At 34.0% G+C, this 22715-nt stretch overlaps 3 protein-coding genes across 5 annotated transcripts; 1 reads left to right on the forward strand and 2 right to left on the reverse strand.

Moving 5' to 3' along the window:
- Positions 1-10920, reverse strand: LOC124822865 (RNA recognition motif XS domain protein). The gene is made up of 4 exons (XM_047294941.2): positions 10840-10920; positions 9817-10739; positions 4318-4625; positions 1-526 (listed from the first exon to the last, which is right to left on the reverse strand). The coding sequence occupies exons 2-4, from the start codon at positions 10629-10631 to the stop codon at positions 171-173; spliced, it is 1479 nt and encodes a 492-aa protein (XP_047150897.1). The 5' UTR covers positions 10632-10739; positions 10840-10920; the 3' UTR covers positions 1-170.
- Positions 10921-14591: 3671 nt separating this feature from the next.
- On the forward strand, positions 14592-16497 carry LPA19 (photosystem II 11 kDa protein-like protein). 2 transcript variants are annotated; one of them, XM_047295015.2, is made up of 4 exons: positions 14592-14732; positions 15218-15338; positions 15723-16126; positions 16245-16497. In XM_047295015.2, the coding sequence occupies exons 2-4, from the start codon at positions 15257-15259 to the stop codon at positions 16380-16382; spliced, it is 624 nt and encodes a 207-aa protein (XP_047150971.1). In that variant the 5' UTR covers positions 14592-14732; positions 15218-15256; the 3' UTR covers positions 16383-16497. The 2 variants fall into 2 exon arrangements, with proteins under 2 accessions (XP_047150971.1, XP_087952028.1); XM_088095902.1 differs by having other exon boundaries at positions 14653-15338.
- A 1108-nt stretch (positions 16498-17605) lies between these two features.
- Positions 17606-20724, reverse strand: LOC124822905 (imidazoleglycerol-phosphate dehydratase, chloroplastic-like). 2 transcript variants are annotated; one of them, XM_047295005.2, is made up of 8 exons: positions 20418-20721; positions 20216-20340; positions 19637-19741; positions 19233-19325; positions 18639-18713; positions 18416-18478; positions 18009-18118; positions 17606-17746 (listed from the first exon to the last, which is right to left on the reverse strand). In XM_047295005.2, the coding sequence occupies exons 1-8, from the start codon at positions 20647-20649 to the stop codon at positions 17719-17721; spliced, it is 831 nt and encodes a 276-aa protein (XP_047150961.1). In that variant the 5' UTR covers positions 20650-20721; the 3' UTR covers positions 17606-17718. The 2 variants fall into 2 exon arrangements, with proteins under 2 accessions (XP_047150961.1, XP_087952074.1); XM_088095948.1 differs by lacking the exon at positions 17606-17746 and having other exon boundaries at positions 18009-18145; positions 20418-20724.
- Positions 20725-22715: the final 1991 nt, after the last annotated feature.

The following is a 22715-nucleotide window of genomic DNA, read 5'->3' on the forward strand; positions in this document are numbered from 1 at the left end:
TTCAGTATAAATTTAGAATTAAAATAAAAATGATGATAACGCTGCCTCCTATCGTACATTGAAACGGTCAGCAAAAATACATAAAACCTTTTATCATCTTCAGGAATCGTCTCTATGCAACTGGAAAGACTTTCCATGTATCCCATTTTACATTGGCATATAGTCAAACACTACATGGGTGGTTTGTATTCTCTCCTGCTCTCTATGACAGCCTTCTTCCTTGTGTCAAAATCAACTTTGTCAAGATCAAAAGCAGTCCCAAGATAGCCATACAAGACCCTCCGTTTCTCTCCTTTTTTCTCATCCACCTTAACAAGGTTTGCATTATTTTCATCATCCTTTCCTAATGTTTGTGACTGCACACGGGTCCAATCATTGCGTCCATGGTTTTCCTTCTCAAAGTGTTCAGCAAGTCGAATGGCCTCCTTAAAGCCTGATTGGTCCCCAGCAAATTTAACCAGTGTTATGCCCAAATGACCCTCTCTTCCATATAATGACTTTGATTTGCCACCCATAAATCCAAGCTCTGGAAAACCATGCATGAATATCAGATGGAAAAAATATAAAAGCTCACTATATCATCAGATATGAGAGGCTGATTCAAAAATAAACTTTAGAATTTGTTAGGTGCTTCCTAACAAGGAGCCTTTGCATAAATGCTTCCACCAAAGGCACTTAGACGAACTAATTTACATAAGCCCAACAAAATTGCTGTTCTTCAAGGAAAACTAAGAGGGAGTGAAATTTGGTGGAAGTAGAAGAGAACAAACAAAGGGCAGATCAGCGAGCAAACTATCTAAATCAAGAGAATAGAAAGCAAGGGAAGCAAATGAACTATTGGAGATAGATTTTTTGTATCATCTAATTTTTTACTCATCTGTATAGATGGTTTATTTAATTAGCACAAAACAGACCATTGGCAATATAATATAATATATTCAAAACCAAAAATAGGTCTAAACTGAATTAGCTTAAAGATTACTTAAAACGACAAGGTGACTAAGCACTTGCAGTAAGACCACAATCACGATTTACAAAGATTTGCTGAACTCACAAGCTAGTAGGTAATAAAAAAGAGAGTTTAAGAGAATTAGCTTATAGCTGTTTGAAAGAACAAAGTACCCAAGCACTTGCAATAGGACTACAATCCTGATTCACAGATAAGCTGAATTCACAAGCTAGTAGTTGATAAAAAAGAGGTAAGAGACACTAGATGCAATTGCACGTAGCTAGAAAAGTGAGAGATGAGAAAAAATAGAACAGCTCCCCCTCAAAAGAAAAAGTATGCAAGCAGAAAAGAAGCAACACTTCACTGGTCACTGAGATTTGACAAAGATAGTAGAGCCAGGCGCAATTGAAAGACATCAGGCACAAAAAACACTAGACAAGTACAGCATAATTCATATGGCTTAAAGGAAACCCATAGATCAAAAATCGACTCCTTTTCACCTTGTTCAAGATCAAGGCAGTAGCATTACCTTGACTAGTTAGTAAAGCTGACGAGCTACAAATATAATTTAAATTTCCTGATCTTTATATATAACATCAATACTACAACATGTGCTAAAACAATGTGGTTAACAGAATGAATAGTAATTATTTTCGCAAACAACAATCCTCAATAATGTTAACACCTCATTCCTTTCCTCATTGTTCCAACAGATATCAATAAAATAATGTGTGCATAAACGATCTGTTACATGTGGGCATGCATAAAGAGATGGGTAAGAAAGGCATGCACATGCAACACTTAATATTCTCCATCGCTACATAAACATCCTTGGTGGTGCTTGATGCAAAATCAACATAGTTAGGCAAAAACTAGATAATGTCCAGAAATTACACACAGCTGAAGAGTTGTCCAACAAAAACATTCACCAAAACTTCTTGCTTGTTCTCCAACCGACCATCGTTAAAATATCAATATATGCATGGGAATAAATGCACAGCAACATACGTGCAGAATTACGTAAATAAATGGACAAGTTCATATGTCCAAACACAATTCAACTCAACAAACACATGCCCTGAAGGCTAGGTATCAAATCAAACGAAGAACACAGCTAGGCAACAACTAGATTAACATCAGAAAACTTGGTACAACATGAAGAGCAACACATCCTACTAGAATAACACAGTTAATAGCAACACGCCCTAGTTCCTTGGTTGTACAATCAACTGTCATCGAGATACAAACACGATTGGACATGCATAAATACACAGGTAACAAATAAATATCCCCTAGTATTTATGCAATCTGGGTAGAAAGATCTATTTAAGAACAACTCTCCATCTATCTTCCAAGAAACAACTTTAAAGCTAGCCAAAGGAACTTAAAATTAAACAGAAGAATCAACCAATAAATCAAATTATGAGAGAGGGGCCGCAAGGATGCATTTCGATTCAGGTCACATATACAGTCTAAATAATGTGCTACGCAATGGATGCATTTAGGATTGGGAAGCTTACTCAACTAACACCAAAATCAATAAAATGTCATCAGGAGAAATAAAATTAAATTAAAGAAATTCATCAAATCCGAAGCACAAACTGTTTTATTCTCTATTTTTTGGCTTATATGTCCTCGTACTTGTTATTGCTTAAACTTATTCAAAGGATTATTTTAAAGGATCCCATGTTTGTTTGTCAATGAAGTATCTTTGTGCCAAAACCCATTTTGAGCTACTCACTCTCCATTGCCTTCCAGTTCTCATAGTTCAGTAAAGTATGCAAAGAATGGGTGGAGTGGAAGGGAATTTTAGTGGCCCACAACATGTAACTGACCACACTGATGATGAATTGGGACCAATGTTTAGTAGTTCCTTTGATGGACGAAGCAGAGTATAAAGGAGAGAAGTCATCATGAGGTTCAATGGTCCTTATTAGAAATGAATCTATGAAATGGTAACTCTTAAAAGAAAGGAAAGAACTTCTACACACACACACACACACACATATATATATATAGATATATATTTTGATTTAAATGTCTCAAAAATAAAATAACATCTATTATATATATCTAAGCATCATGTGGAGGAATGAAATAGTCCCCCCCCACCTCCCCCACATAAAGCTACATGCACAAACACACACACTTCTCACCTAACATCAACACAATTTTCACCATCTGATTGTAGTTAGATGCACCTGTTGTGTATGTGTGTATCACTTTTGCATGCATGAACTTTGCTTCTGCCACCTAACCAACTATGACATGTGACTCCTGTTTTAGTATCAAACATCCTCCCAATGCATTCTAGTCACACTCTAAATCAAGAGTGATCCGTATTGCTTATTGAGAAGTTGAATCCTTAGGAAGCTATATCTAAAAGTTAGTATGACAATTACATCCAGCCAACCCAAAATCAATCAAAAAATTAAACAAAATAGCATTCAGTCCCACCATAAGGAAATTTAACCGATATGTAAATTTAACAAAAAGAATCTAACAATTCTAAACCATCTACTCGACTCAAGCATTATAAAAAAGTTCTGAAAACTTAATTCAAGTAAATCAAGAACGGTTTTATTTTGTAAAGTAGAATTAAACTTAAAATAAAAATTATCAACAATTTGTCATAATCTTGTCAAAGCTATAATGGAGATGCATCCATGGATATAGAGAGAAACAAGTTCACTCATTGAGAACCAATAGCTGCACATAAAAAGCTATTCTTTTTACATATCAAAACAGAATACCAGAAAGTTCCAGAAAAACTAACTATAATTTGTAGATCTAACGAAAACAAGACAGTGAATTCAAACTGAGACATAAAGGGGCAGTACATAAGGACAAATTAGAAATGACCAAACTTTTGATAAATATAAATTTAGTTACTCAATACACAAACCAGATCAAGAACCTACCACGAAAATATATAAGACAGGACTTATTACTTCGCAAAATTAAAAAAAAAAAAAAAAAACAAAAGAGCACCCTTGACAGAACAATCAACTCCAAAAACTTTTTTGATGTTTAATGGAAAGTCAAATAAAATCAAAATTTGTATTTTAAATTATGGGGAGTCTCTAATGTCCCAGTTTCTAGTTTGATGTTGATGGGAAATCTTATACAGTCAAAATGACTTCTCATCTCCTCATCCTTGAAGTGTTAATGCCATAAGAATATTCCATTAAACATCAGCCTAAAACAGAGTTTTGCTGAAAGGAATATTGGGAAAGGTAACTAACTACTGAAAATGCTCTACAGGGTCAACTCAGTATGCATGCAAGAAAGATTTTCCTGAGCTCATAACCACCATTAACAGAGACATCATAATAGAAGACGATAAATAATGGAGGTTCACATTATACCTCTAATTTTATTATCCATAGTTTTGTTTCCCAAACCCTCCATACGGCCATCTCTATTTTTTCCTGTATTTGTGTTATGAATGATCACCAAAGGTGGCCACATGATCAAATCATTCTGATTTGCAGCTACTTCATCCGCAGATAAAAACTGATACGCCTTAGAGTTATCAGGAGGCTTTGAGTAGTTCCAACCCATTAAGACACACAGAGCTTTGTGCAATCCCAAATGTTCAACATGTGAATCAGCGTTATCTGAGTTGTAAGTGTGCATAATGAGAGCATGCATATCTGGAAAATCTTTAGCAGACCTGAAAGTTGGAATATCAAGGGCATTGAAGAATATACTTTAGGCTTCCATCCTGTAAGTACACAGAAAAGGCAAAGTAAAAGTACATGTTCACTTCCTTTCATTTAGATTTAAAACCTAAGATGTTCTTTCTGAAATCATACAGTGAACCAACATCTACATCAAAGCACCAACGTACTACTTAAGAAAACCTGAGAGTGGAGAAGCACAACCCGTGAAAGTTCTAATCAGCACTACAAATTAAGCTCGGTACCAAAGAGTTGCAGATTCCAAGATTTCCAAAGACAAAGTAACAACATAGAAAAATTATTCCATTTCGTGAAATATAAAGGTACATTGCTCTCTCTAAAGAGATACAGAAGGATAACTCTATTTGGTATAAAAAATTATCACCAATGATGCCAAGAGTCAACTTCAGAAGCAATGAACTAAAGGAAACTGACTGGACATAAACTGGGACTTGTACGGCTAAATTCCAGTAGAAAAGGAAGAGGTAAGCGAGAAAACTCAGAAGAAAATGTATATCATCAACTAAAGGAAGCAGGAGATAATTGTATATAGAATATATGCATGGTTCTAAGGTTCCACGAAAAAAAAGAGATGGAAGAAGCCCACCTGTGTATTAAGATAATAAGATCAACCTACGTCAAGATAATCTCTATCACCCTCAGAAAATGCCCATATGATCAAATTTCTTCTGAACAATTAAACTAAAAAATTACCCTAGTTTTAATTAACGAATGAATAACATAACAATACTCTAACAAACACTGCATCACATGATCAAAAATATTTAAAAGTCTTAATACATACACAACAGAGAAGGCTATGCTGCCTTCATATATTAGAATAATTAAGAGTTTGATGGCAATGTATTACATTTTATAAATCAAGCAACATTAGAGAAAAGGGAGGAAGAAAAGGCAAACCAACACAGAGCTGGCTCCCATCATGTGGAATCTAGGAGGGTATAAATAGCCTTAAACAACCCCCCTGGAGCAGAGAGGCTTTTCTCACAATTTGATATTGTGGCTTCTCTAAACCCTAGGTTATATATTGTTGCTCCAAGGCCCAACATCTAAACCAAGTAACACTATTTCCAAAAAAAACGAAAGCAGAACTAGGCATAGAGAACTATAAACTTGTTACAAATACAAAGCTAAATGAAGCAGGCGTTTTACAAATTCCATATTAGAAAACATAAGAGCTCTAGCTATATTATATGGCAACCTAAATTTCTCCAAAGACAAGCCACTAGCCCACAACAAAATAGAGATCAAGGAAAGATAATCATAGACGCATACGAATTACGAGATAAGCAACATCACAAGTATATCTGATCTAAGAATTAGGTTTCCCAATCCATCAGATCCTAAGGAATCATCAATTCACTTCATAGTAACATGTCAAAAAATACCATTTCCCACTATTTCTAATGAACTATAACAGCAACAGCAGAAATGCACAAGTTCAACAGTTACACTGGTCATTTCAATATGAATACTAATGGAAATGACTGAATACCGACAAAAGAAAACAACATATACGCAAATACACAAAAATTCAAGGGCTCACTACCTCACTACAAATTATTTTCCAATTATACCTCAACCAAAGATCTTCTTCCAACAACATTTCCTGACCAGTAACAAGAGCAAATGAAATCACATTATAAACTAGTTTCCAGTACTGTCGATTAAATTCATACGTGAACATCAAACCAGTTGAGATTTTTACGGGCTAAACGACTGAGAACTCTTGATACTCATAAGCATGACATCAGAAGCTTCGTGACTAGATTATATGCTGTCAACTATAAGCAATGAACTAAATTTGACAAAATGTTTCAAGGACAAAGTTTTCTAGGCTTAACTGAATGTGTGCTATAGCTGTCAGATTTTTGTGGGGGCTTGGTAACCACAGAATTTGTCTGCCCTAACGCCATGCTGAGTAAGGATGGAATGAGAGCTAATCAGTTAGCCCATCACCAATTTGACAGAGTGCGTTGGCATTTTCAACTTGCCAACCCACCAGCCAATTATTGCATTGTGCTGTTTGAAAAATACAAATGTGCCGGAACACTTACAAATTAAGTTCTAATTATTGATTTTAATTGAATAATTTAGCAAGTAATAGAAGTAATCCTCTTAACTTTTCCAATGAAATGTATTAATTAACCAGTCAAAGACTTAAAAGATATTTTCATGATTAAGTGTGACTAATATATATATACATATATATATATATATATATATATATATATATATATATATATATATATAGCATATCCTCTGACAAGAAAAGCCAAGGACTTCAGCCCAAAGGACACAGTGACAGCTGAAAAGCAAAACTCTCAAAGAACACCATAGAAGCCCAAAAACAAAAAGAAACTCAGGACATGGCAACTGTGGAAAAAGCGAAAGTTCTTAGAAAACACAATAGTCATCGGAAAGCAAAAATGATCAGATGCACAATGACCGTTGGAGAGCAAAAAATGCTCATCGCTCACAGAGATAAGTGATGCCGGTGCTGGTGTTCATCAGCTGACAAGAGCTCATCAAAAAGGCATTGGTGGTGAGCAGAAACACCACCATCAAACAATAACATTAGCAGTGAACAATGATGGGTTGGTGAACAGTGACATTGGTGATGAGCACGGTAACTTTTGTGAGCAATAACAGCTGACAAAATACAAAAAACATCGGAAGCATACACTGTTTCCAAAAAAAAACAAATACACTTATGAGCAATAGGTCCATTGAGAAAGCACAGATTAGGATTTCCTTCTAACTAGGCTCTTGACACCATTTTGAAAGACTTAGTGACAAAACAGGTCATAGAAAATGGTATGCTATGGTACCATGTTGAGAACATAGAAACCAAGAATGAATATAATGAATTTTGTGTGTTGTGTACACACATGATTATTCTTATTATTTATAATGAAGAAATACAAATGATAACGAACAAAATTAATATCTAATAATGAAAAAATTGGGTAGGAAATTTCCCTATCATATCCCTTATTTAATGCAATCTTGAATAAAGTGAACAGAGAAAACAGAGAGAATGAACTAAACGTATTTTATTAACATCACACACTGAAACATATGTTCACTGACTTATTTATACATGTCAGCTGTTATACACAGCCAGCTGTAACTGTTATACACTTGACAGCAGTACAAGAAAATAAAATAGATACGCTAAAATAGAACCTACAGCTGTACAATACAAAATATCGCATACCAGCCAACTATAGGTAACTATAGTATACTAACCACTCCCCTCAAACTCAAGGAGAAGATTTTTCAAAAGAAAAATGCTTTACATTGAGTTTGGCACGAGGAAGAGCAAAACATGTTGAAGGGAGAGCCTTAGTTAAGACATCACACACTGAAACATACGCTCACTGATTTATTTATACATGTCAGCTGTAACTGTTATAAACTTGACAGCTGTGCAAGAAAATAAAATAGATACACTAAAATAGAACCTACGGCTGTGCAATACAAAATTACGCATACTAGCCAACTATAGGTAACTATAGTATACTAACAGCCCCCCTCAAACTCAAGGAGAAGATTTTTCAAAAGAAAATTCTTCATATTGAGTTTGGCACGAAGAGCAAAACGTGTTGAAGGGAGAACCTTAGTTAAGATGTCACACGCACACACACATGCCAGGGGTGGCACAATTGGACAGCAGCAGCATGGACAGATGAAGTTGGTAAGAGTGAGGAAGTGAGGGGTGGCACAATAGGGTTTTTCTAAAGTTTTGTTGGGTTTGGTTTAGGTTGTTGGTTGTATGACCCAACCCCCCTTTTTGAAAAAAAAATTAAGTGGCTCGGCTTTGGCCCAGTAAGGAAACAAAATCCACAAATAAGTATACAGACTCGAGTTGGGCTGCGTGACCCAAAACTTTTTCCTTACTCAAGAGATATATGTGGAAATGACAACACCATTAAAGCCATGGCCGATCCACAGTGCCATACCGCAACCCCCATAGCAACAGCAACAAACCATGACAGAAAACCTGATTCACCACTGCCTTGTTGAGGTGGCGGGGGACAGAAGTGCAACCGCAGTCCACTGTCGATGATATTTGATAACCCTGATCTAGTTTAGGATTAGCTTGCTATCTCACCCCTAATTAAATATTTTTGCAGATGATATACTTTTAATTGAGAAATTAAGGGAAGTAGTTAGCTTAAACTTGAGCTTTGGAGACAGACTTTAGAAGCAAAGGACTGTCACTAAAGTAGGAGTACGATAAATTACATACATTGCTGTTTTACCAAGGGACAAACAAAATATGACCTAGAAGTAAAAATGAAAGAAGACATCAGACACAAGTTTCAAAGTTTAAATATTAGGAATGAATATTACAAAATGATGGGTAAATTAACAAGAACGTCACACAGGACTACTAAAATAAAAATAAAAAGCATTAGGAATTGTCTACGAACAATAGTGAAGTTCAAGGAGATGTTTTATCGTACAGCTATACTTTATGATATTGCATTTTGAACTTTAAAGGAACAACAGAAAAAGCAGGTAGTAGTAGAACTGATACGCTACATGAGGAGGAAACAGTAGGATCGGGAACCTAGTATTTTCGAAACCTAAGCTCCAGACAAATCCAAGTGGTAAGGGTTGTTAACCTGAAATAAAGTAATCAACTTCCACTACTGAACTGAACTGCATAGGTATACAAGACAGGAAAGATCTATCCTCCAAAACTAAAGACACCTAATTTCTTACAAATTTAGAGCTATCACAAAAATTCCAAAAGTAATAACACTTCTTTTGTCTCCCTATATCTAGTAAGCTAAAAAGGTAGTCAAAGGAGCGCCTCAAAAGCAAATACATCTTGCCCCAATGAAGTCCAGACCAACCACTTTGGTTCTCCAAAATTTCAATATAACCGGTTGTCAATCTTCTATACCTTAGCAGCAAGAAGCTGGGTCACCTAAATTTTGCTACTTACGATTGTCATGCTAAGATGGAAAAGTTAACCGGAAAAAAAATAGCGTTATATATTTTTTTATGCCTATTGCCTGAAGCTACCGAAGCCCATATCCCCCTCAAGGCCATCAACTAATTCCTTGCTTTCAACGATATAAATAAATAATACACGACAGACAGACAAACTTCGAAGAAACAATGGCAATGATGTGAATAGCACCAAACCTGCCAGTGCCACAAGCAAGACAGTGAAGACGTCCCTGCTTCCCATCCTCCAAGTAACTCCTCTTCTGCGAGACATTCTCGTTGATGAGTTTCGCGAAGTTAACGAAGGCTTTCTTCAAGGCGTCCTGATCCAGCTGCGGGTGCCTACTGAAACTCGACCCGTCGTGCCTCGAGTGCTTGGAGGGCCTCATTTCAGGGGGGTCCACTAACTCACGCTTGAGGGGGGTACCGCCGCTGGGGCCCGCAGAGAACTCGCCGCCTGAAATCCTAGAGAGGCCATTGGCGTTACGAAGGAGCTGCTCCCTCTGCCTGGCGAGGTCATCCCGGGAGCCATCGTCTTCGCCGTACTTGCGCTTGGCGGCGCTGGGAGGGAAGTCAGGGAGGCGGAATCGGCCGGGGCTGAGGGGCGGAGGGAAGCGGTGAAGGAAGTCGAGAGGGCGGGGCGCAAAGTCCTGGTAATCCGGGGGAAGGGCGAAGTAGGAGCGGACGCTGCCGTCGGCGAGGACGATGGTACGTCGTTCGAGCATGTGGAAGCCGTAGGCGGGAGGAGGGGGTGGGCCGAGAGGGGCGGGGTCTGGGAAAGGGAAGGGGAGAAGGGGAGGGTGATCAGATGGGTGTTTGGGGCTAGGGTTAGGGTTCGAGTTGGGTTTGGGCTTGGGTTTGGGGGAAGGGGCGGTGGAGGGTTTGGGATCGGGTGGGGATTTGACGGTGGAGGAGTTTGGTTCCCAGCGGGATTTACGGTGGGAGGCGGAGGCGGTGGAAGAGGGCGGAGGTTTGTTGTGAAGAGAAGACTTGGGATGGTTGCCGCCGGCCATCCTGCACGGAGGAGATTGCAAGGGATCTTTGCCGATCTTTGTCTAACCGGCTAAATTTCACGGCCGGGGCACTGCTTTCTCTGCTTTAATACTCCGGCCCTTTCGCAACTTTACCAGGTGAGTTTCACGAGTTTAGTTTTAAAACAACGAAGAGATTAAACGAAAAAGAAAATAAATAAAGAATCATTCTGGTGGGAAGAAGAGGAACCTCGCTTTTATTTTGGAGCTCAAGGCTCTGATTGACCATTATCAACAAAATTTCTTCAAAAAAAAGAATCCATTTACCAAAGCTTACAAAAAGCAACTCTTGAAAATTTATTTGCTGTTTGTTATCAAGTGGCAATAAGATTTTGAGTGTGTTCTCTGATTTTTTAAAAATAATATTTAATTCGTAGAAAATAAAATTAATTATATAAAAAACATGTTTATAATTATATTATATTTCAAAATATATTATGAATATATATATATATATATATATATATATATGGGTTTGCTAATAAAGTCTTTTTGAGTTGGTATATTTTAACATACCAAGTTTTAATGGACAAAAAAATTCTCGAAAAACATACTTTAAACCAAAACATACTTTAAACCCAACGGTATTTTAATAATTTTAATATTTAATTTAAAATAAAAAATAAAAGTTAGTTATTTACCATGCTTTAATAACTACTTTTTATTTTTTTATTTTAAAAAAATCCTAAACCTTAAACCCTAAGTTATAAACCCTAAACTCTAAACCCTATCATTCATTATTGCTGCCACGTAGTTATTTATCATTCATGATTGTTGCAACGTGTATTAGTAGTTATTATCTTTTATTATATATTTTTAAAAGATAGTTGTTTTTTAAAATAAAAAATAAAATAAAAAATAATAATTACTAATACACGTGGACCAATACCTATTTATTTTTTTATTTTAAATTAAATTTTAAAATTAAAAGTTTTTTTAATTGACACTTTTTTTAACTTAAAACTTGGTACATTTTGTCCGACTAAAAAAAGTCCTTACATAAATTACCAACCTTCATATATATATATATATATATAATTACACAGGAAAGGGATTTCTTATAGTGTATGTTAATATTATACTTTTTTAAATTGTATGTATAAGTATGAATGAAATGCATTCTATTAATAATATAAGTTAGAACAATGAATTAGATTTTCATGCGTTAAAAGAAGTGTGATAAATGTTTCAAAAAGAAGTTGTGAGACTAAATTGGTTGAATTCATGACACACATTTATAAGTTTTTTTATAATCGAAAGATATCAGCATCGATGAATCAAATAAATATTGGTTAAATATAAATAGACAATATTTAATTTTATATGTTTATCCATCGGTATTAATGATTTGTGGTTCGATAACATTCATAAGTTTCATCATTTTAAAATAATTAAAAAATATTTTAAAATAAAAAGAAATATTTGTAAATTAAATATAATTATTGTAAATATTACTATTTAATGATAGCATAATAATATTATTATTATTTATGATAGAGCTGTCAAAATGAGTCACACCGCGGACCAATATGGTTCATCACAGGTTCGAGTCGGGTTGGATTTGAAAAAATTGTATTTTTTTATGCGGGTCAAATTTCAATCCGGTTCATGCGGGTTAAACCCGTGGTGGGTCGGGTTGGCCCACCAACCCACCTACCTAATTTTATTTTATTAAAATTTAATTTTAATTTTAATTTTATAAAAAAATATTTTTTTTCTTGAAAAAATTATTTAAATTCTTTATTTTCAAAATTAATTAAACACGAAATTTGTTTAGATTTGAATTATAGAAAGTTTGTAATCTTTTTTATTTAAAAAATTTGTAATTAAGTGAGTCAGTGAGTCAACCCGTTTACCCACCAACCTTGGTGGGTCGGGCCGGGTTCAAATCTTTCTGACTCACTAATAAATGAGTTGGGTTGGGTTGGCTCACTAAGTGACCAACCCGTGATGGGTCGGGCTGGGAGCCTATTTTGACAACTCTACTTTACGATGGGATATTTATTATTATTATTTGAAATGAGTCATTATTTTATTTATATTACATAATATTATATATTAGTTTTATTACATATAATAGTTAAGGTTAAAAAGTCAATACATACATATGAAAATTTTCAAAGATTAAAGATTAATAGTCATTCAAACTCATTATTTTTTATTTATAAGATTTAAACTTTCATATTAACTTACACATCAAAGAGTTGAATATTTTTGTGTTATAGTACTCTAGTATATCAAAGTTATTCAATTTAATAAGATTTTCTCACTTGTCTAAAAACATTATGCTTAATATTCAAGTAGTGAGACCATTTAGTGTCCACCATGGGTCTTAGTAAAACTTTTCTTTGCCCTATTCTTTTCATGGTCACTACTTAAAAGTCTAGCTCAATTGTCTAGTCTAACTTAGTGACAACTCTTTAAAATTGAATGCAAATGTTAATCCAACAAAGTGAAGAGTAGTGCAATTATGAGCTCGAAGTCCTGTGGCTCAACTTCATGCATACTTCCAAGTATTGAACCAGAAGTTGATTGACCTAGAAAATGGGAAATCTCCTCAAAGTCTTTGACAAATGACTCATTAACTAGTAGTACATACATGTCACTTGTCGGCTAGCGAGAAATTTCTTCACTAAAAGTATAGAGGAGGGAGTCAGACTTCAACACGCCAAGAAAACCACAAGGAGAAAGGCTCACGTGACTTTCGAGTATAACACTGGTCGTCAACTCAGCAAAATTCTCATGAAAGTCATTATTGATTCACTTGATGCACAAAGAGATCATAACAAGTCAACCAGAATCAGGAAAGCTTGTGAATGTTTATGTCACTTAGCCCTTGTTCACTTGAATAGATTTTGAGGAGAGTAATTGAATGAATTTGAGAGGATTTGAAAGTAAATTTTTTGTTGTTTATTTGAGTGAATTTTGGAGGTAAGTGAGAATGAATTTGGAAGTAATTTTTTTTAATATTCACATTAATCAAATTCTATATTAATTCTCACAAACTTTACTTCCAAATCCACTCTCACTTACATCTGAAATCCACTCAAGTAAACAAATTTTTTTTATCTTCAAATCCTCTAAAATTCATTTAATTAATCTCTCCCAAATTCATTCAAATGAATAAAGCCTTAAAGATAAATTACACAAACGAAAACATTACAACCTTCATCCTAAATGGAGAGTCAACGAAATTCCAAAATTCCATGGAACATTCCAAAATTTCCTAGGTACACACCCGTCCTCAAAATTACCAAAACAGAAATGGTTACTCATGTCCGTCTAATATAGAGAACTTTCTTCCTTTTTATGACAAAAATAATTTGTGCCAATATCTCAAAAAAGGATTCTTAACATCCAAAAGAACAACTGGTTCAACCATCCCATTTGAAGACTTATCTAATCTCAGTCAATACTCACACCAAAGAAGAAGAAAAAAGCTGGTTGGATAGAGTAACTTTAGATCAGTACTACTACTTATGTTGGTGACTTTTTTCAGAGAATAAAAATACATTTTATTAAAAAATTGTCTAATGAAAGGTATTCAACGAATAAAAATATTTTTTCATTAAAAGATATTAATTAAAAAAGAATGGAATAAACTTTTTTTTATTAGTGTTTAAATAAGCTTTTGATGAATAACAAAAAATAAAGAACGAGGTAAAATGATTATGAAATATATGTTCTCTTGAGTGGATTTGAGGGAATGGATTTGAGAGGATTTGAAAATAATTTTTTTTATCGTTTTTTTGAGCAAATTTGGAAGTAAATGAGAGTGAATTTGAAAATAAAATTTGTGAGAATTAGTATAGAATTGTATTGACATGACATATTAAAAAAATTATTTTTAAATTCACTCTCATTTACCTCCAAATTTACTCAAAAAAACGATAAAAAAAATTATCTTCAAATCCTCTCAAATCCCCTCAAATCCATTCCCTCAAATCCACTCAAGATAACAAGACCATAAAGAATTGTGTAATGGGAGGTTTTAACCTTATCCCCTTTTGGATGAGGCTGTGTTTGTGGAGAGGAAATTGTGTCGCGGGATTCTGGAGAGCTTGTGGTTGCTGCAAAGCCCAGGTACGAAAACCAAAACATTTTTTCATTTTGTTATTCCAAATGCTATTATGTTCTCTGTTGTGTTTAGTTATTTCTTTAAAAGTTTTACTCCCAGAATTCAGTCCTAAGTTCTACAATGCGCTTTAAACTTTTGGAATTCTATTGTGATTTATGTACCCATATTTTGAACCGTTCATTGTTGTACTCGGACTTTGCTTGCTAGTTGCCCGTGTATGCTTCTTGAATTTATACAGCACATTGCAGCTTTTATTTTATTTTATTTGTAATCGGAATTTTTGCCCTTGGCGGCGCTGGGTTGGTGGTCGGGGAGGCAGAAGCAGCCGGAGCTGGCGGCGGGCATTTAGTTATATATTGGTGTGTGTTTGTGTGATCGTGTGTACACGTACAAGTGTCAGTTCAATGAAGAACAGGCCATCCATGATAGGCAAAATTTATGATTAACTGGGTGGATTGATGGTGAAATTATTGCTACCTTGTGTATTTAGTGAATGTAGCTCTGTATTGTGGAAATTTGCAAAAGGAGGATGGCAATTATCCTTGCAACAAATATGTGTTCCCTCACAAATTCCAAGACGGTTGAAGGGATCAAAAGATTTGCTAGCGAAGGTATGTCCTAAAATTTCAAAATGCCTTTTTAGGGCATGTTGGCGACACCTTATGTGGTTTCTTACGTTTGGATGAAAGCTACTAGTTGTAGCTTTTGTATCATATAACCATTTTGACGTGATTTGTTCTGGTTCCACATGTTTCCAATCATAGCTTAGTATTTTTTATGTTTGCTGTTTTTCCCATGTCACTATTTGTCATGCTAAAGGACATAATTCTTTGGATTGCTATTTTCTGATTGATTCTATAGAAATAATGACTTATTCTGATGAAGGAAAAAGAAAGTACAATCAGTAAGAATATTATACATAATCTGTGAGGAACAACATGATATCCTGAGTACAGTAGGTCCTTCATTTATTGACAACTTCTGCAACTTAACAGATAAACTGCAATCCAGGTCTAATATTGCATTGCCTCATCTGGAAGCTTCATCAAGTCGCAGACATCTTTTAGTCAGTGTTGGCCCTTCATTGGCTACCTTGGCTTGTGGTTTGTCACCATCAGTGGTATGGGCTGACGAGAATTCTGGTAACAAAGAGGAAGAAGATAAAGGGGTTATTGGGGCTATTAAATCATTATTTGATCCTAACGAGAAAACAAAGTCTGGAAAGGTGTTGCCTAAGGCTTACTTAAAGTCAGCAAGAGAAGTAGTGAAAACACTGCGTGAATCTTTAAATGAAACCAGTGATGACATTGCCAAATTTAGAAGGACTGCTGATTCCGCAAAGGAGTCAATTAGGGAATATTTGGGCAGTTGGCGGGGAAATCAGACTGTTGTGCAAGAAGTATGAATTTCTACTTGAAACTCTTTATGCGATGAAAATTCAACGCCTTTACTACTAATATGTGGAAATTTTGTTGCAGATTATATCCTTTTATGATCATTTTTTGGATGTCTTGCAGGAATCATATGTTATTTTGGAGAAAGTAATAAGATCTTTGGCAAACTTTTACTCGAAGGCAGGGCCATCAGCTCCACTGTCGCAGGAAGTTAAGTCTGAAATATTAGATTACCTAAATACAGCTGAAGAATTTTTGTAGAAAAAGTGTTATAGAAATAACACCCAGAGTGCTACATGGCATGTAGTTAAGCAAAATTATTCTTCAATCAAATTAATTTAGTTCCAAAAAATTTATCTAACTTTTTTTTTCTTCATCTGAATTTTGATTGCTTGTTTTGGTTGATGATTGTCCTCCCCTGCCCATCTCTCTCCCGAGTCCAAAACTAGAAAAGACTGGAAAAATTGAGTCACTTGATGTGTTATAACGTATTCTTTATCTAAGTACATGTGTTACAAGCTCAAGATATCTTTTTATCTTGTTTTATTTCCATATTTATGTCAGTAAATAATATTTGCATTAAGATAACATTAATTTCCATAGCATAATAAATATATATATATACACATATATATATACACATATATGTATATACACATATATGTATATACACATATATGTATATACACATATATGTATATATACATATATGATAGTTATTTTGAAAACTAGTTAAGTTATTTTATACCAACAGCAAAACAAACCCTTTGTTCATGCACGCTTCTTGCAAGTGTTTTTCATCCCATTGCCACAAAATAATATGACATGGTCATGCTCAATAACTTGGCTCTGGCGCAGCATACATTTTTTTTAGCAGTAAGCTTTTTCTTTTCCTCTAGTACATATTTTCTTGCAATAATCTTATGTTTTAACTTATTATTTTCGTTTTTTAAAATTGAGCGGAAACAATGCTTTATTGTGCAAAGTTGATCTAAAATCCGTTAAGGTATTTGGATTTAAAACGTTTAATAAAATTAACTGAATTTCTTGAAAATTGATCATATACTTGTTTACATTATTGAATGCTTTAATTCTTTAAATAGCTTATAATATCAAAATTAACATAATATTTTTAAATTTTATCCTCATTTTATACATTAACAAAATTAGATGTTTAGATTATAATTTGATACAATATAAACAAAATCAACGGGAGCGACAAGTGAAAAAACGTGGAGCTGGTCAACTTAAGGATGAAAGAAATTTTAATAAAATAGGGATGATAAAAGAAATAAGCTACAAGGTTTTCTAGCTTCAAATGTTAGAAAAAACATTATTTAAACAAAGTTAAAAACTAATAAAATAAATTCTTTTACTAAAGAGCCTTATTTTACTAAAAAGAATTGTTTTAAAATCAAAGTTAAACTAATTTAACTACTCTGGAAGTTTACTTCCCCATTATTTATTTTAAAATGTACGCCAAATAACACTACCAAAATAGTTTTATTTCTAAAATAAATATACGTACAACAAGCATTTATCATCACACAACAATTATGATATACCAAAAAAATATATGAAGGTCCAATAGAAGATATCAGCTACGAGACAGAACCCCCTTAGAGCTGCGCACAGAAAAGCAAGGGATAGTATTAGTTATTTACATGACAGGAAGATAACCGCATTCATGGAAATTCAGAGTTTTCAAAGACATATTGCAGATGTAAATCCAAAGCATGAAAAACAAAAATTATTATAATTTGAAGACAAAGCATAAAACTAGTTCATCGTATACAGCTATGAGATCATCTTTGTTATAAAAAAAAATAGTATATGGAATGAAAACTAATTCTCTTCGTCTCAGTACAAAATAGAAAGGCACCATACCTTGGTACAGTTCCAAGGCGACGTGTATCATACTCTGTTGCTTGTCGAAGAGCCCTAGCAAAAGCTTTAAAGGTTGCCTCAATAATATGATGGGAATTTTTTCCAGCAAGCTGTGCTCAGACGAATGCATATAAATTCTGTTACAAGGTTTTCAAAATTGGGATAAAAAATATTAACTAGAAAAAAGAAGTATAGGCACCAAGTGAGATTATGTGGTCAATCTGTTAATGCATGAAGAATATAGAAACAACATCTAATTTTTTTAGCCTATGTGTCTGAGACATACCCAAGATTCCAGGTCAAACATCTACAAGATCCAGTATGTTTAATTCGTAACGATACACACAAATATATTTACAAATTGAATGACTATAACTGATGATGACCTAAGCTCTATGTATTAATACCTGGCGAATGTGAAGTGTCATACCAGACGTGTTCACCAATGATTGGAAGAAGTGTTCCACCAACTAAAAACGAGAATATCCAGTTGAATTCATTAGTATATAATAATACTAAAGGTAAAGACAAAAGGAACAAGAAGCACGGTAGATGGTTCACATAAAAAAAATATTTGGAAACATCAGAAGCTTGATAAGTAGAATTCTAAACTTTGAACAGTTATACTACCTGAGTATCGTATGTCCCAACCCTCTGAGTGGGTATGTCCAAATTATATCCTAGATATGGCCGGCCAGACAAATCCTGGAAAAGAGTGCAAGGAATCCATGATGGAAGAATAAGAGAGAAAACAAAGTTAGATGTTAATTCCTTCTACTCCTCCTCCTATTTAAGCTAAACGTTTACAACCATTCTAACTGACAAATGATGTGATGCTCAAAAGTAGTTTATGCAAATAACAAATGTATAGTCAAAAAGTAAGCTTGTAATAGTGATCAAATTGGAAAGAAGAACTTCCTAATTTTAATTCAGAAGCATTGTGTAAGTACTACCAGAGCTGATCATGATCGAGTCTCAAAACAAGCTCATGTATGCGGTGTCGTCCGAAGCAACTAAACTTTAAGAGTAATTTGAATTTATTTATGCACATAACAAATATGACAGCGTAAAATTAAGGTTACACATAGAAGAAGTCCTAACACATTTTGAAGTGTGTTTATCAATTTACCGTGTTTATAGGCAATGACAAATCACACTTTCCCACAACACATATGTTAACATTTACCAACAAATTACTATTTCTACAGATTGTATGCAAATTACCAGCGAGACGTGTATTAATGCCTCATCAAGTGGAGCAGAGAAGTTACCAAACCGGTTAATACCCTTCCTGTCACCAAGAGCCTGCAGCAAAGCCTGAAGATGTAGTAACAGAAACCTCTTAGTTTTAACATGATAGATAAATGAAAAATTATTAAAGACAGACTAGTGTAATTACAAATCCCTGTTGCTATAAAATTAGAATCGGCATTATAATTGTTAAAATGATCAACAGATACTTAGATGTCATTGTGCATAGAAAGAAACAGGTAAAAGTATATAAAGATAAAAATTGCGCGCCAATCTTCAGTGCAAGATAATAAAGCATGCTTTAGTTTGAAGGAACAAATATAATATAGAAAACCATAAAGGAAAGAAAGAATTAGCTCGTGTAATGCTTTGCATACTGTTCCAATAGCAAGTGCGACATCTTCATTTGTGTGATGATCATCAATATGTATGTCACCAGTAGCCTTTACGTGTACATCAAACAGCCCATGTGATGCAAGTTGCTGAAAAAACGCAGCCAAGTTTAGTTTCCAAAATTATTATCTCCATTGAATGTTTTACATCGTCAGTAGCCTTTACAGTTTACTTTTCAAGACACAAAACAGACAAAAGACTCCTCATCAAATAGTTTAACTCTTATAGCTTTTCATCTCTTTCATTCCACATTACCGCACCGGTTAATCTGTTATAGCACGAACTTTGATGAAATAATATGTATTTTCATTTTAGATGTCTTTTACTAAGTAAATGTCAAGTATACAATACTTCATTTAATTATTTAATATTTTTTTGGCTCCCATGACATTTATTGTCTGCATCATACATGAGTATGAATACGGATTGAAATCTCAAAAAACACCAAGGCAGATGACAACAATGAGATTTAAAATGTAAATGAAGGAGAAAGGAAAAAAAATGAACAAAAACATAAACCATACTTAAAAAGAATGCACTAAAATTGAGTTGAAATTACTGACATCGAGCATATGATCGAGGAAGGGAATTCCGCTACTACTATCAGCAACCCCGGAACCATCCAAGTTTATTTTGACTGATACATTGGTCTCCTTAGTGACCCTTTTAACCTCTCCGATTCTAGCACCTAAAAGTGATCGAAAAAAGCATTGGAGAAACCAAAATCTCAAAAAGTGAAGATTAGAAACGGAGGGTTGCATTGACCTGAGTCGATAGGCAACGTCGTCGTCGCCGAATCATTGTCTCCCACCACGGCAGCGGAAGAGACGTTTCTGGGAAGATCCATTGGAGTGAGTTTGCGTGGATTGAGTGAAAAGATTGAAGCTTGGAAAGGTGAGGGCGTGGGGTTGGGTATTGCGTTGAAAACCCTAACCCTTGAATTTAGAAGTGGGTAAGAAGGAAATGCTGGAAAAGAGGGAGGAGCAGATAGCTCCATTGAGAGTGAAGCAACAACGGCAGCACCGCGCCGATCTTCTCCGAGGGTGGTTTCAGTCCACAGAAAAACTTGGATGGATTTGAGCAAAAAGAATGTCAGGCCCAAACAAATTGCACGATTATTTTGGGCTTATTGTAGGCCATTTCTTTCTAGACCCCCATAGTTTCCACCACTTTGTCATGAGTGGATTAAAAACAAGAGTTTGAGATCGTGCAATCAAGAAGACACGTTGTCCAAAACGAAATTAATTTTTATATAAAAATAAATAAATTGTACAATCTAAAAAAAAGCATGCAACAAAATTACTTTCAAATTCTATAATCTTAAAATTTCTTTATCATCTAAAAAATAACTTCTAAATTATACAATTCAGAAGTTAAAAAAAAAATTAATTGCATAATCCAAAAGATAAAAAATAACTTGTAGATTTAATTTTTCATAAACAAAAAGGACCAAATGAAAATTTTTATATAATCGCAAGAGGGCGAAGATCACCAACTTCAACTTTCCATTGGTTGCCATTGGTGAAAATGTTATCACACTGAAGTGCCCTAGGAAGATGAATTTCACATCTTCAGGATTCTGCAGAATGCCATAAAGCTTTGTTTGATTCCAGACTACTTCTATAATAATAATAATAATAATAATAATAATAATAATAATATTTTATAATAAAATTTTATTTGAGTTACACTACAAGATTGACTTTTTTATTTAAAATTATCTTTAAAAGATTAAATAATCTTATTTACGATTTTAAGAAAATTAAAATTATTCTATACGCACATGTATATAATGAAGACAACTTTTTTGTTTTTAGACAGTGGAAGTAACGAATATGCTAGGTTATGTGACAATTGCAGTAATACATAACTACATAAGTTGTTTTACAGACTTGGAAAAGGTTTACGTACATGATCCTTCTATTTATATTATTTATACATACCGTACTATTGTTAAAATATCTATAATCATAACAATAAAGGAAATACAGAAAAAAAGCCCTATTTTTATTTTAATTAAATTTTCATATAATGAATAGTTCATTATACGGAATCTTTGTCAGTTTAATATCCAGAAACTCAAATTAGAAACCCAGAAACTCAAACTAGAACTTCTGTTATGTCTCTGACCTGATATATACTATATAATGTTTGTATTTTTGAATCATTACCTGAATGTCATTAGGATTTTTATGAGATGTCCAAATTGATGGCCTTATCCACCTCATGGCAGGGTTCGATTTTAGGCCGATCAACCTTGGAAACCCCAGATAGTTTTTACTGTAAGACCTTTATTTGAGTGTTGTTATTTCATTAGTAGGAAAAATATGTACATGTGAATTGAGACCGTGAAAGAAGTGAGTTTTAAGTTTTTTTCTTTTTGTTTTATTAACAACATCCATTTCCCATTTTTATTTATACAAAAATATTAATAAAATGTTTAATTAATTTGAAATAAATTGATATCTATTTTATATTTTTATTATAATATTTTTAATTTTTATCAATTGATTTATATAAATTCTTTTATTTATATAATTTTTAAATAATAATTGAATTTTTATAAATTTAAAATATCATAATAAATATATTATTATTTCGGAGATAAGGTCGAAGATCTCTACTAAACAATCCTTTACACTTTACTCCAAGTTAGCTAAGGGAGTTCTAAATGCTTTTAGTTTAAATTTTTTCAACTTCCACGATATTGTCAAATGCATTTCGACGCTAAAGTCAGTGATTAATCCGACCCGGATCCAATTGTGGCCCATTATTTATTAAATAATTCTTACCAATAATCTTGATTAGAAATGATGTTTAGGGATTCTTCTTGTTGGAGGCCGATTGTTCGGAATCCCCTCTTCATGATCGCGGATTGATTAACTGGCACGTTCCCTTATCTTAGTTGGATGACGCATTGTGGTGTTGACTACAATCTATTTAGATATCCGTCCCCTCTTGGGTGGTCTTACCCGATCATACCTCTATGTGGCCGTATGGCCAATCATGTAAATATAGCACCATTTCTGACATAAGATATCAATTAATACTACTAGAAAGTTA

The sequence above is a fragment of the Vigna umbellata genome, chromosome 8 (assembly GCF_029865625.1).
Source record: "Vigna umbellata cultivar VRB3 chromosome 8, Vumbellata_1.0, whole genome shotgun sequence".
NCBI lineage: Eukaryota > Viridiplantae > Streptophyta > Magnoliopsida > Fabales > Fabaceae > Vigna > Vigna umbellata.

Excerpts from the sequence above, each read along its gene's own strand:
- LOC124822865 (XM_047294941.2), bottom strand. The coding sequence starts at position 10,631 with ATGGCCGGCGGCAACCATCCCAAGTCTTCTCTTCACAACAAACCTCCG. Across the intron at positions 4,626-9,816 it reads CTTGCTTGTGGCACTGGCAG|GTCTGCTAAAGATTTTCCAG; the intron begins GTTTGGTGCTAT and ends TCCAACTTTCAG. Across the intron at positions 527-4,317 it reads TATGGATAATAAAATTAGAG|AGCTTGGATTTATGGGTGGC; the intron begins GTATAATGTGAA and ends ATGGTTTTCCAG.
- LPA19 (XM_047295015.2), top strand. The coding sequence starts at position 15,257 with ATGGCAATTATCCTTGCAACAAATATGTGTTCCCTCACAAATTCCAAG. Across the intron at positions 15,339-15,722 it reads CAAAAGATTTGCTAGCGAAG|ATAAACTGCAATCCAGGTCT; the intron begins GTATGTCCTAAA and ends GCAACTTAACAG. Across the intron at positions 16,127-16,244 it reads ATCAGACTGTTGTGCAAGAA|GAATCATATGTTATTTTGGA; the intron begins GTATGAATTTCT and ends GATGTCTTGCAG.
- LOC124822905 (XM_047295005.2), bottom strand. The coding sequence starts at position 20,649 with ATGGAGCTATCTGCTCCTCCCTCTTTTCCAGCATTTCCTTCTTACCCA. Across the intron at positions 19,326-19,636 it reads TCGCACTTGCTATTGGAACA|GCTTTGCTGCAGGCTCTTGG; the intron begins GTATGCAAAGCA and ends CTACATCTTCAG. Across the intron at positions 18,714-19,232 it reads CATTAATACACGTCTCGCTG|GATTTGTCTGGCCGGCCATA; the intron begins GTAATTTGCATA and ends ACTCTTTTCCAG.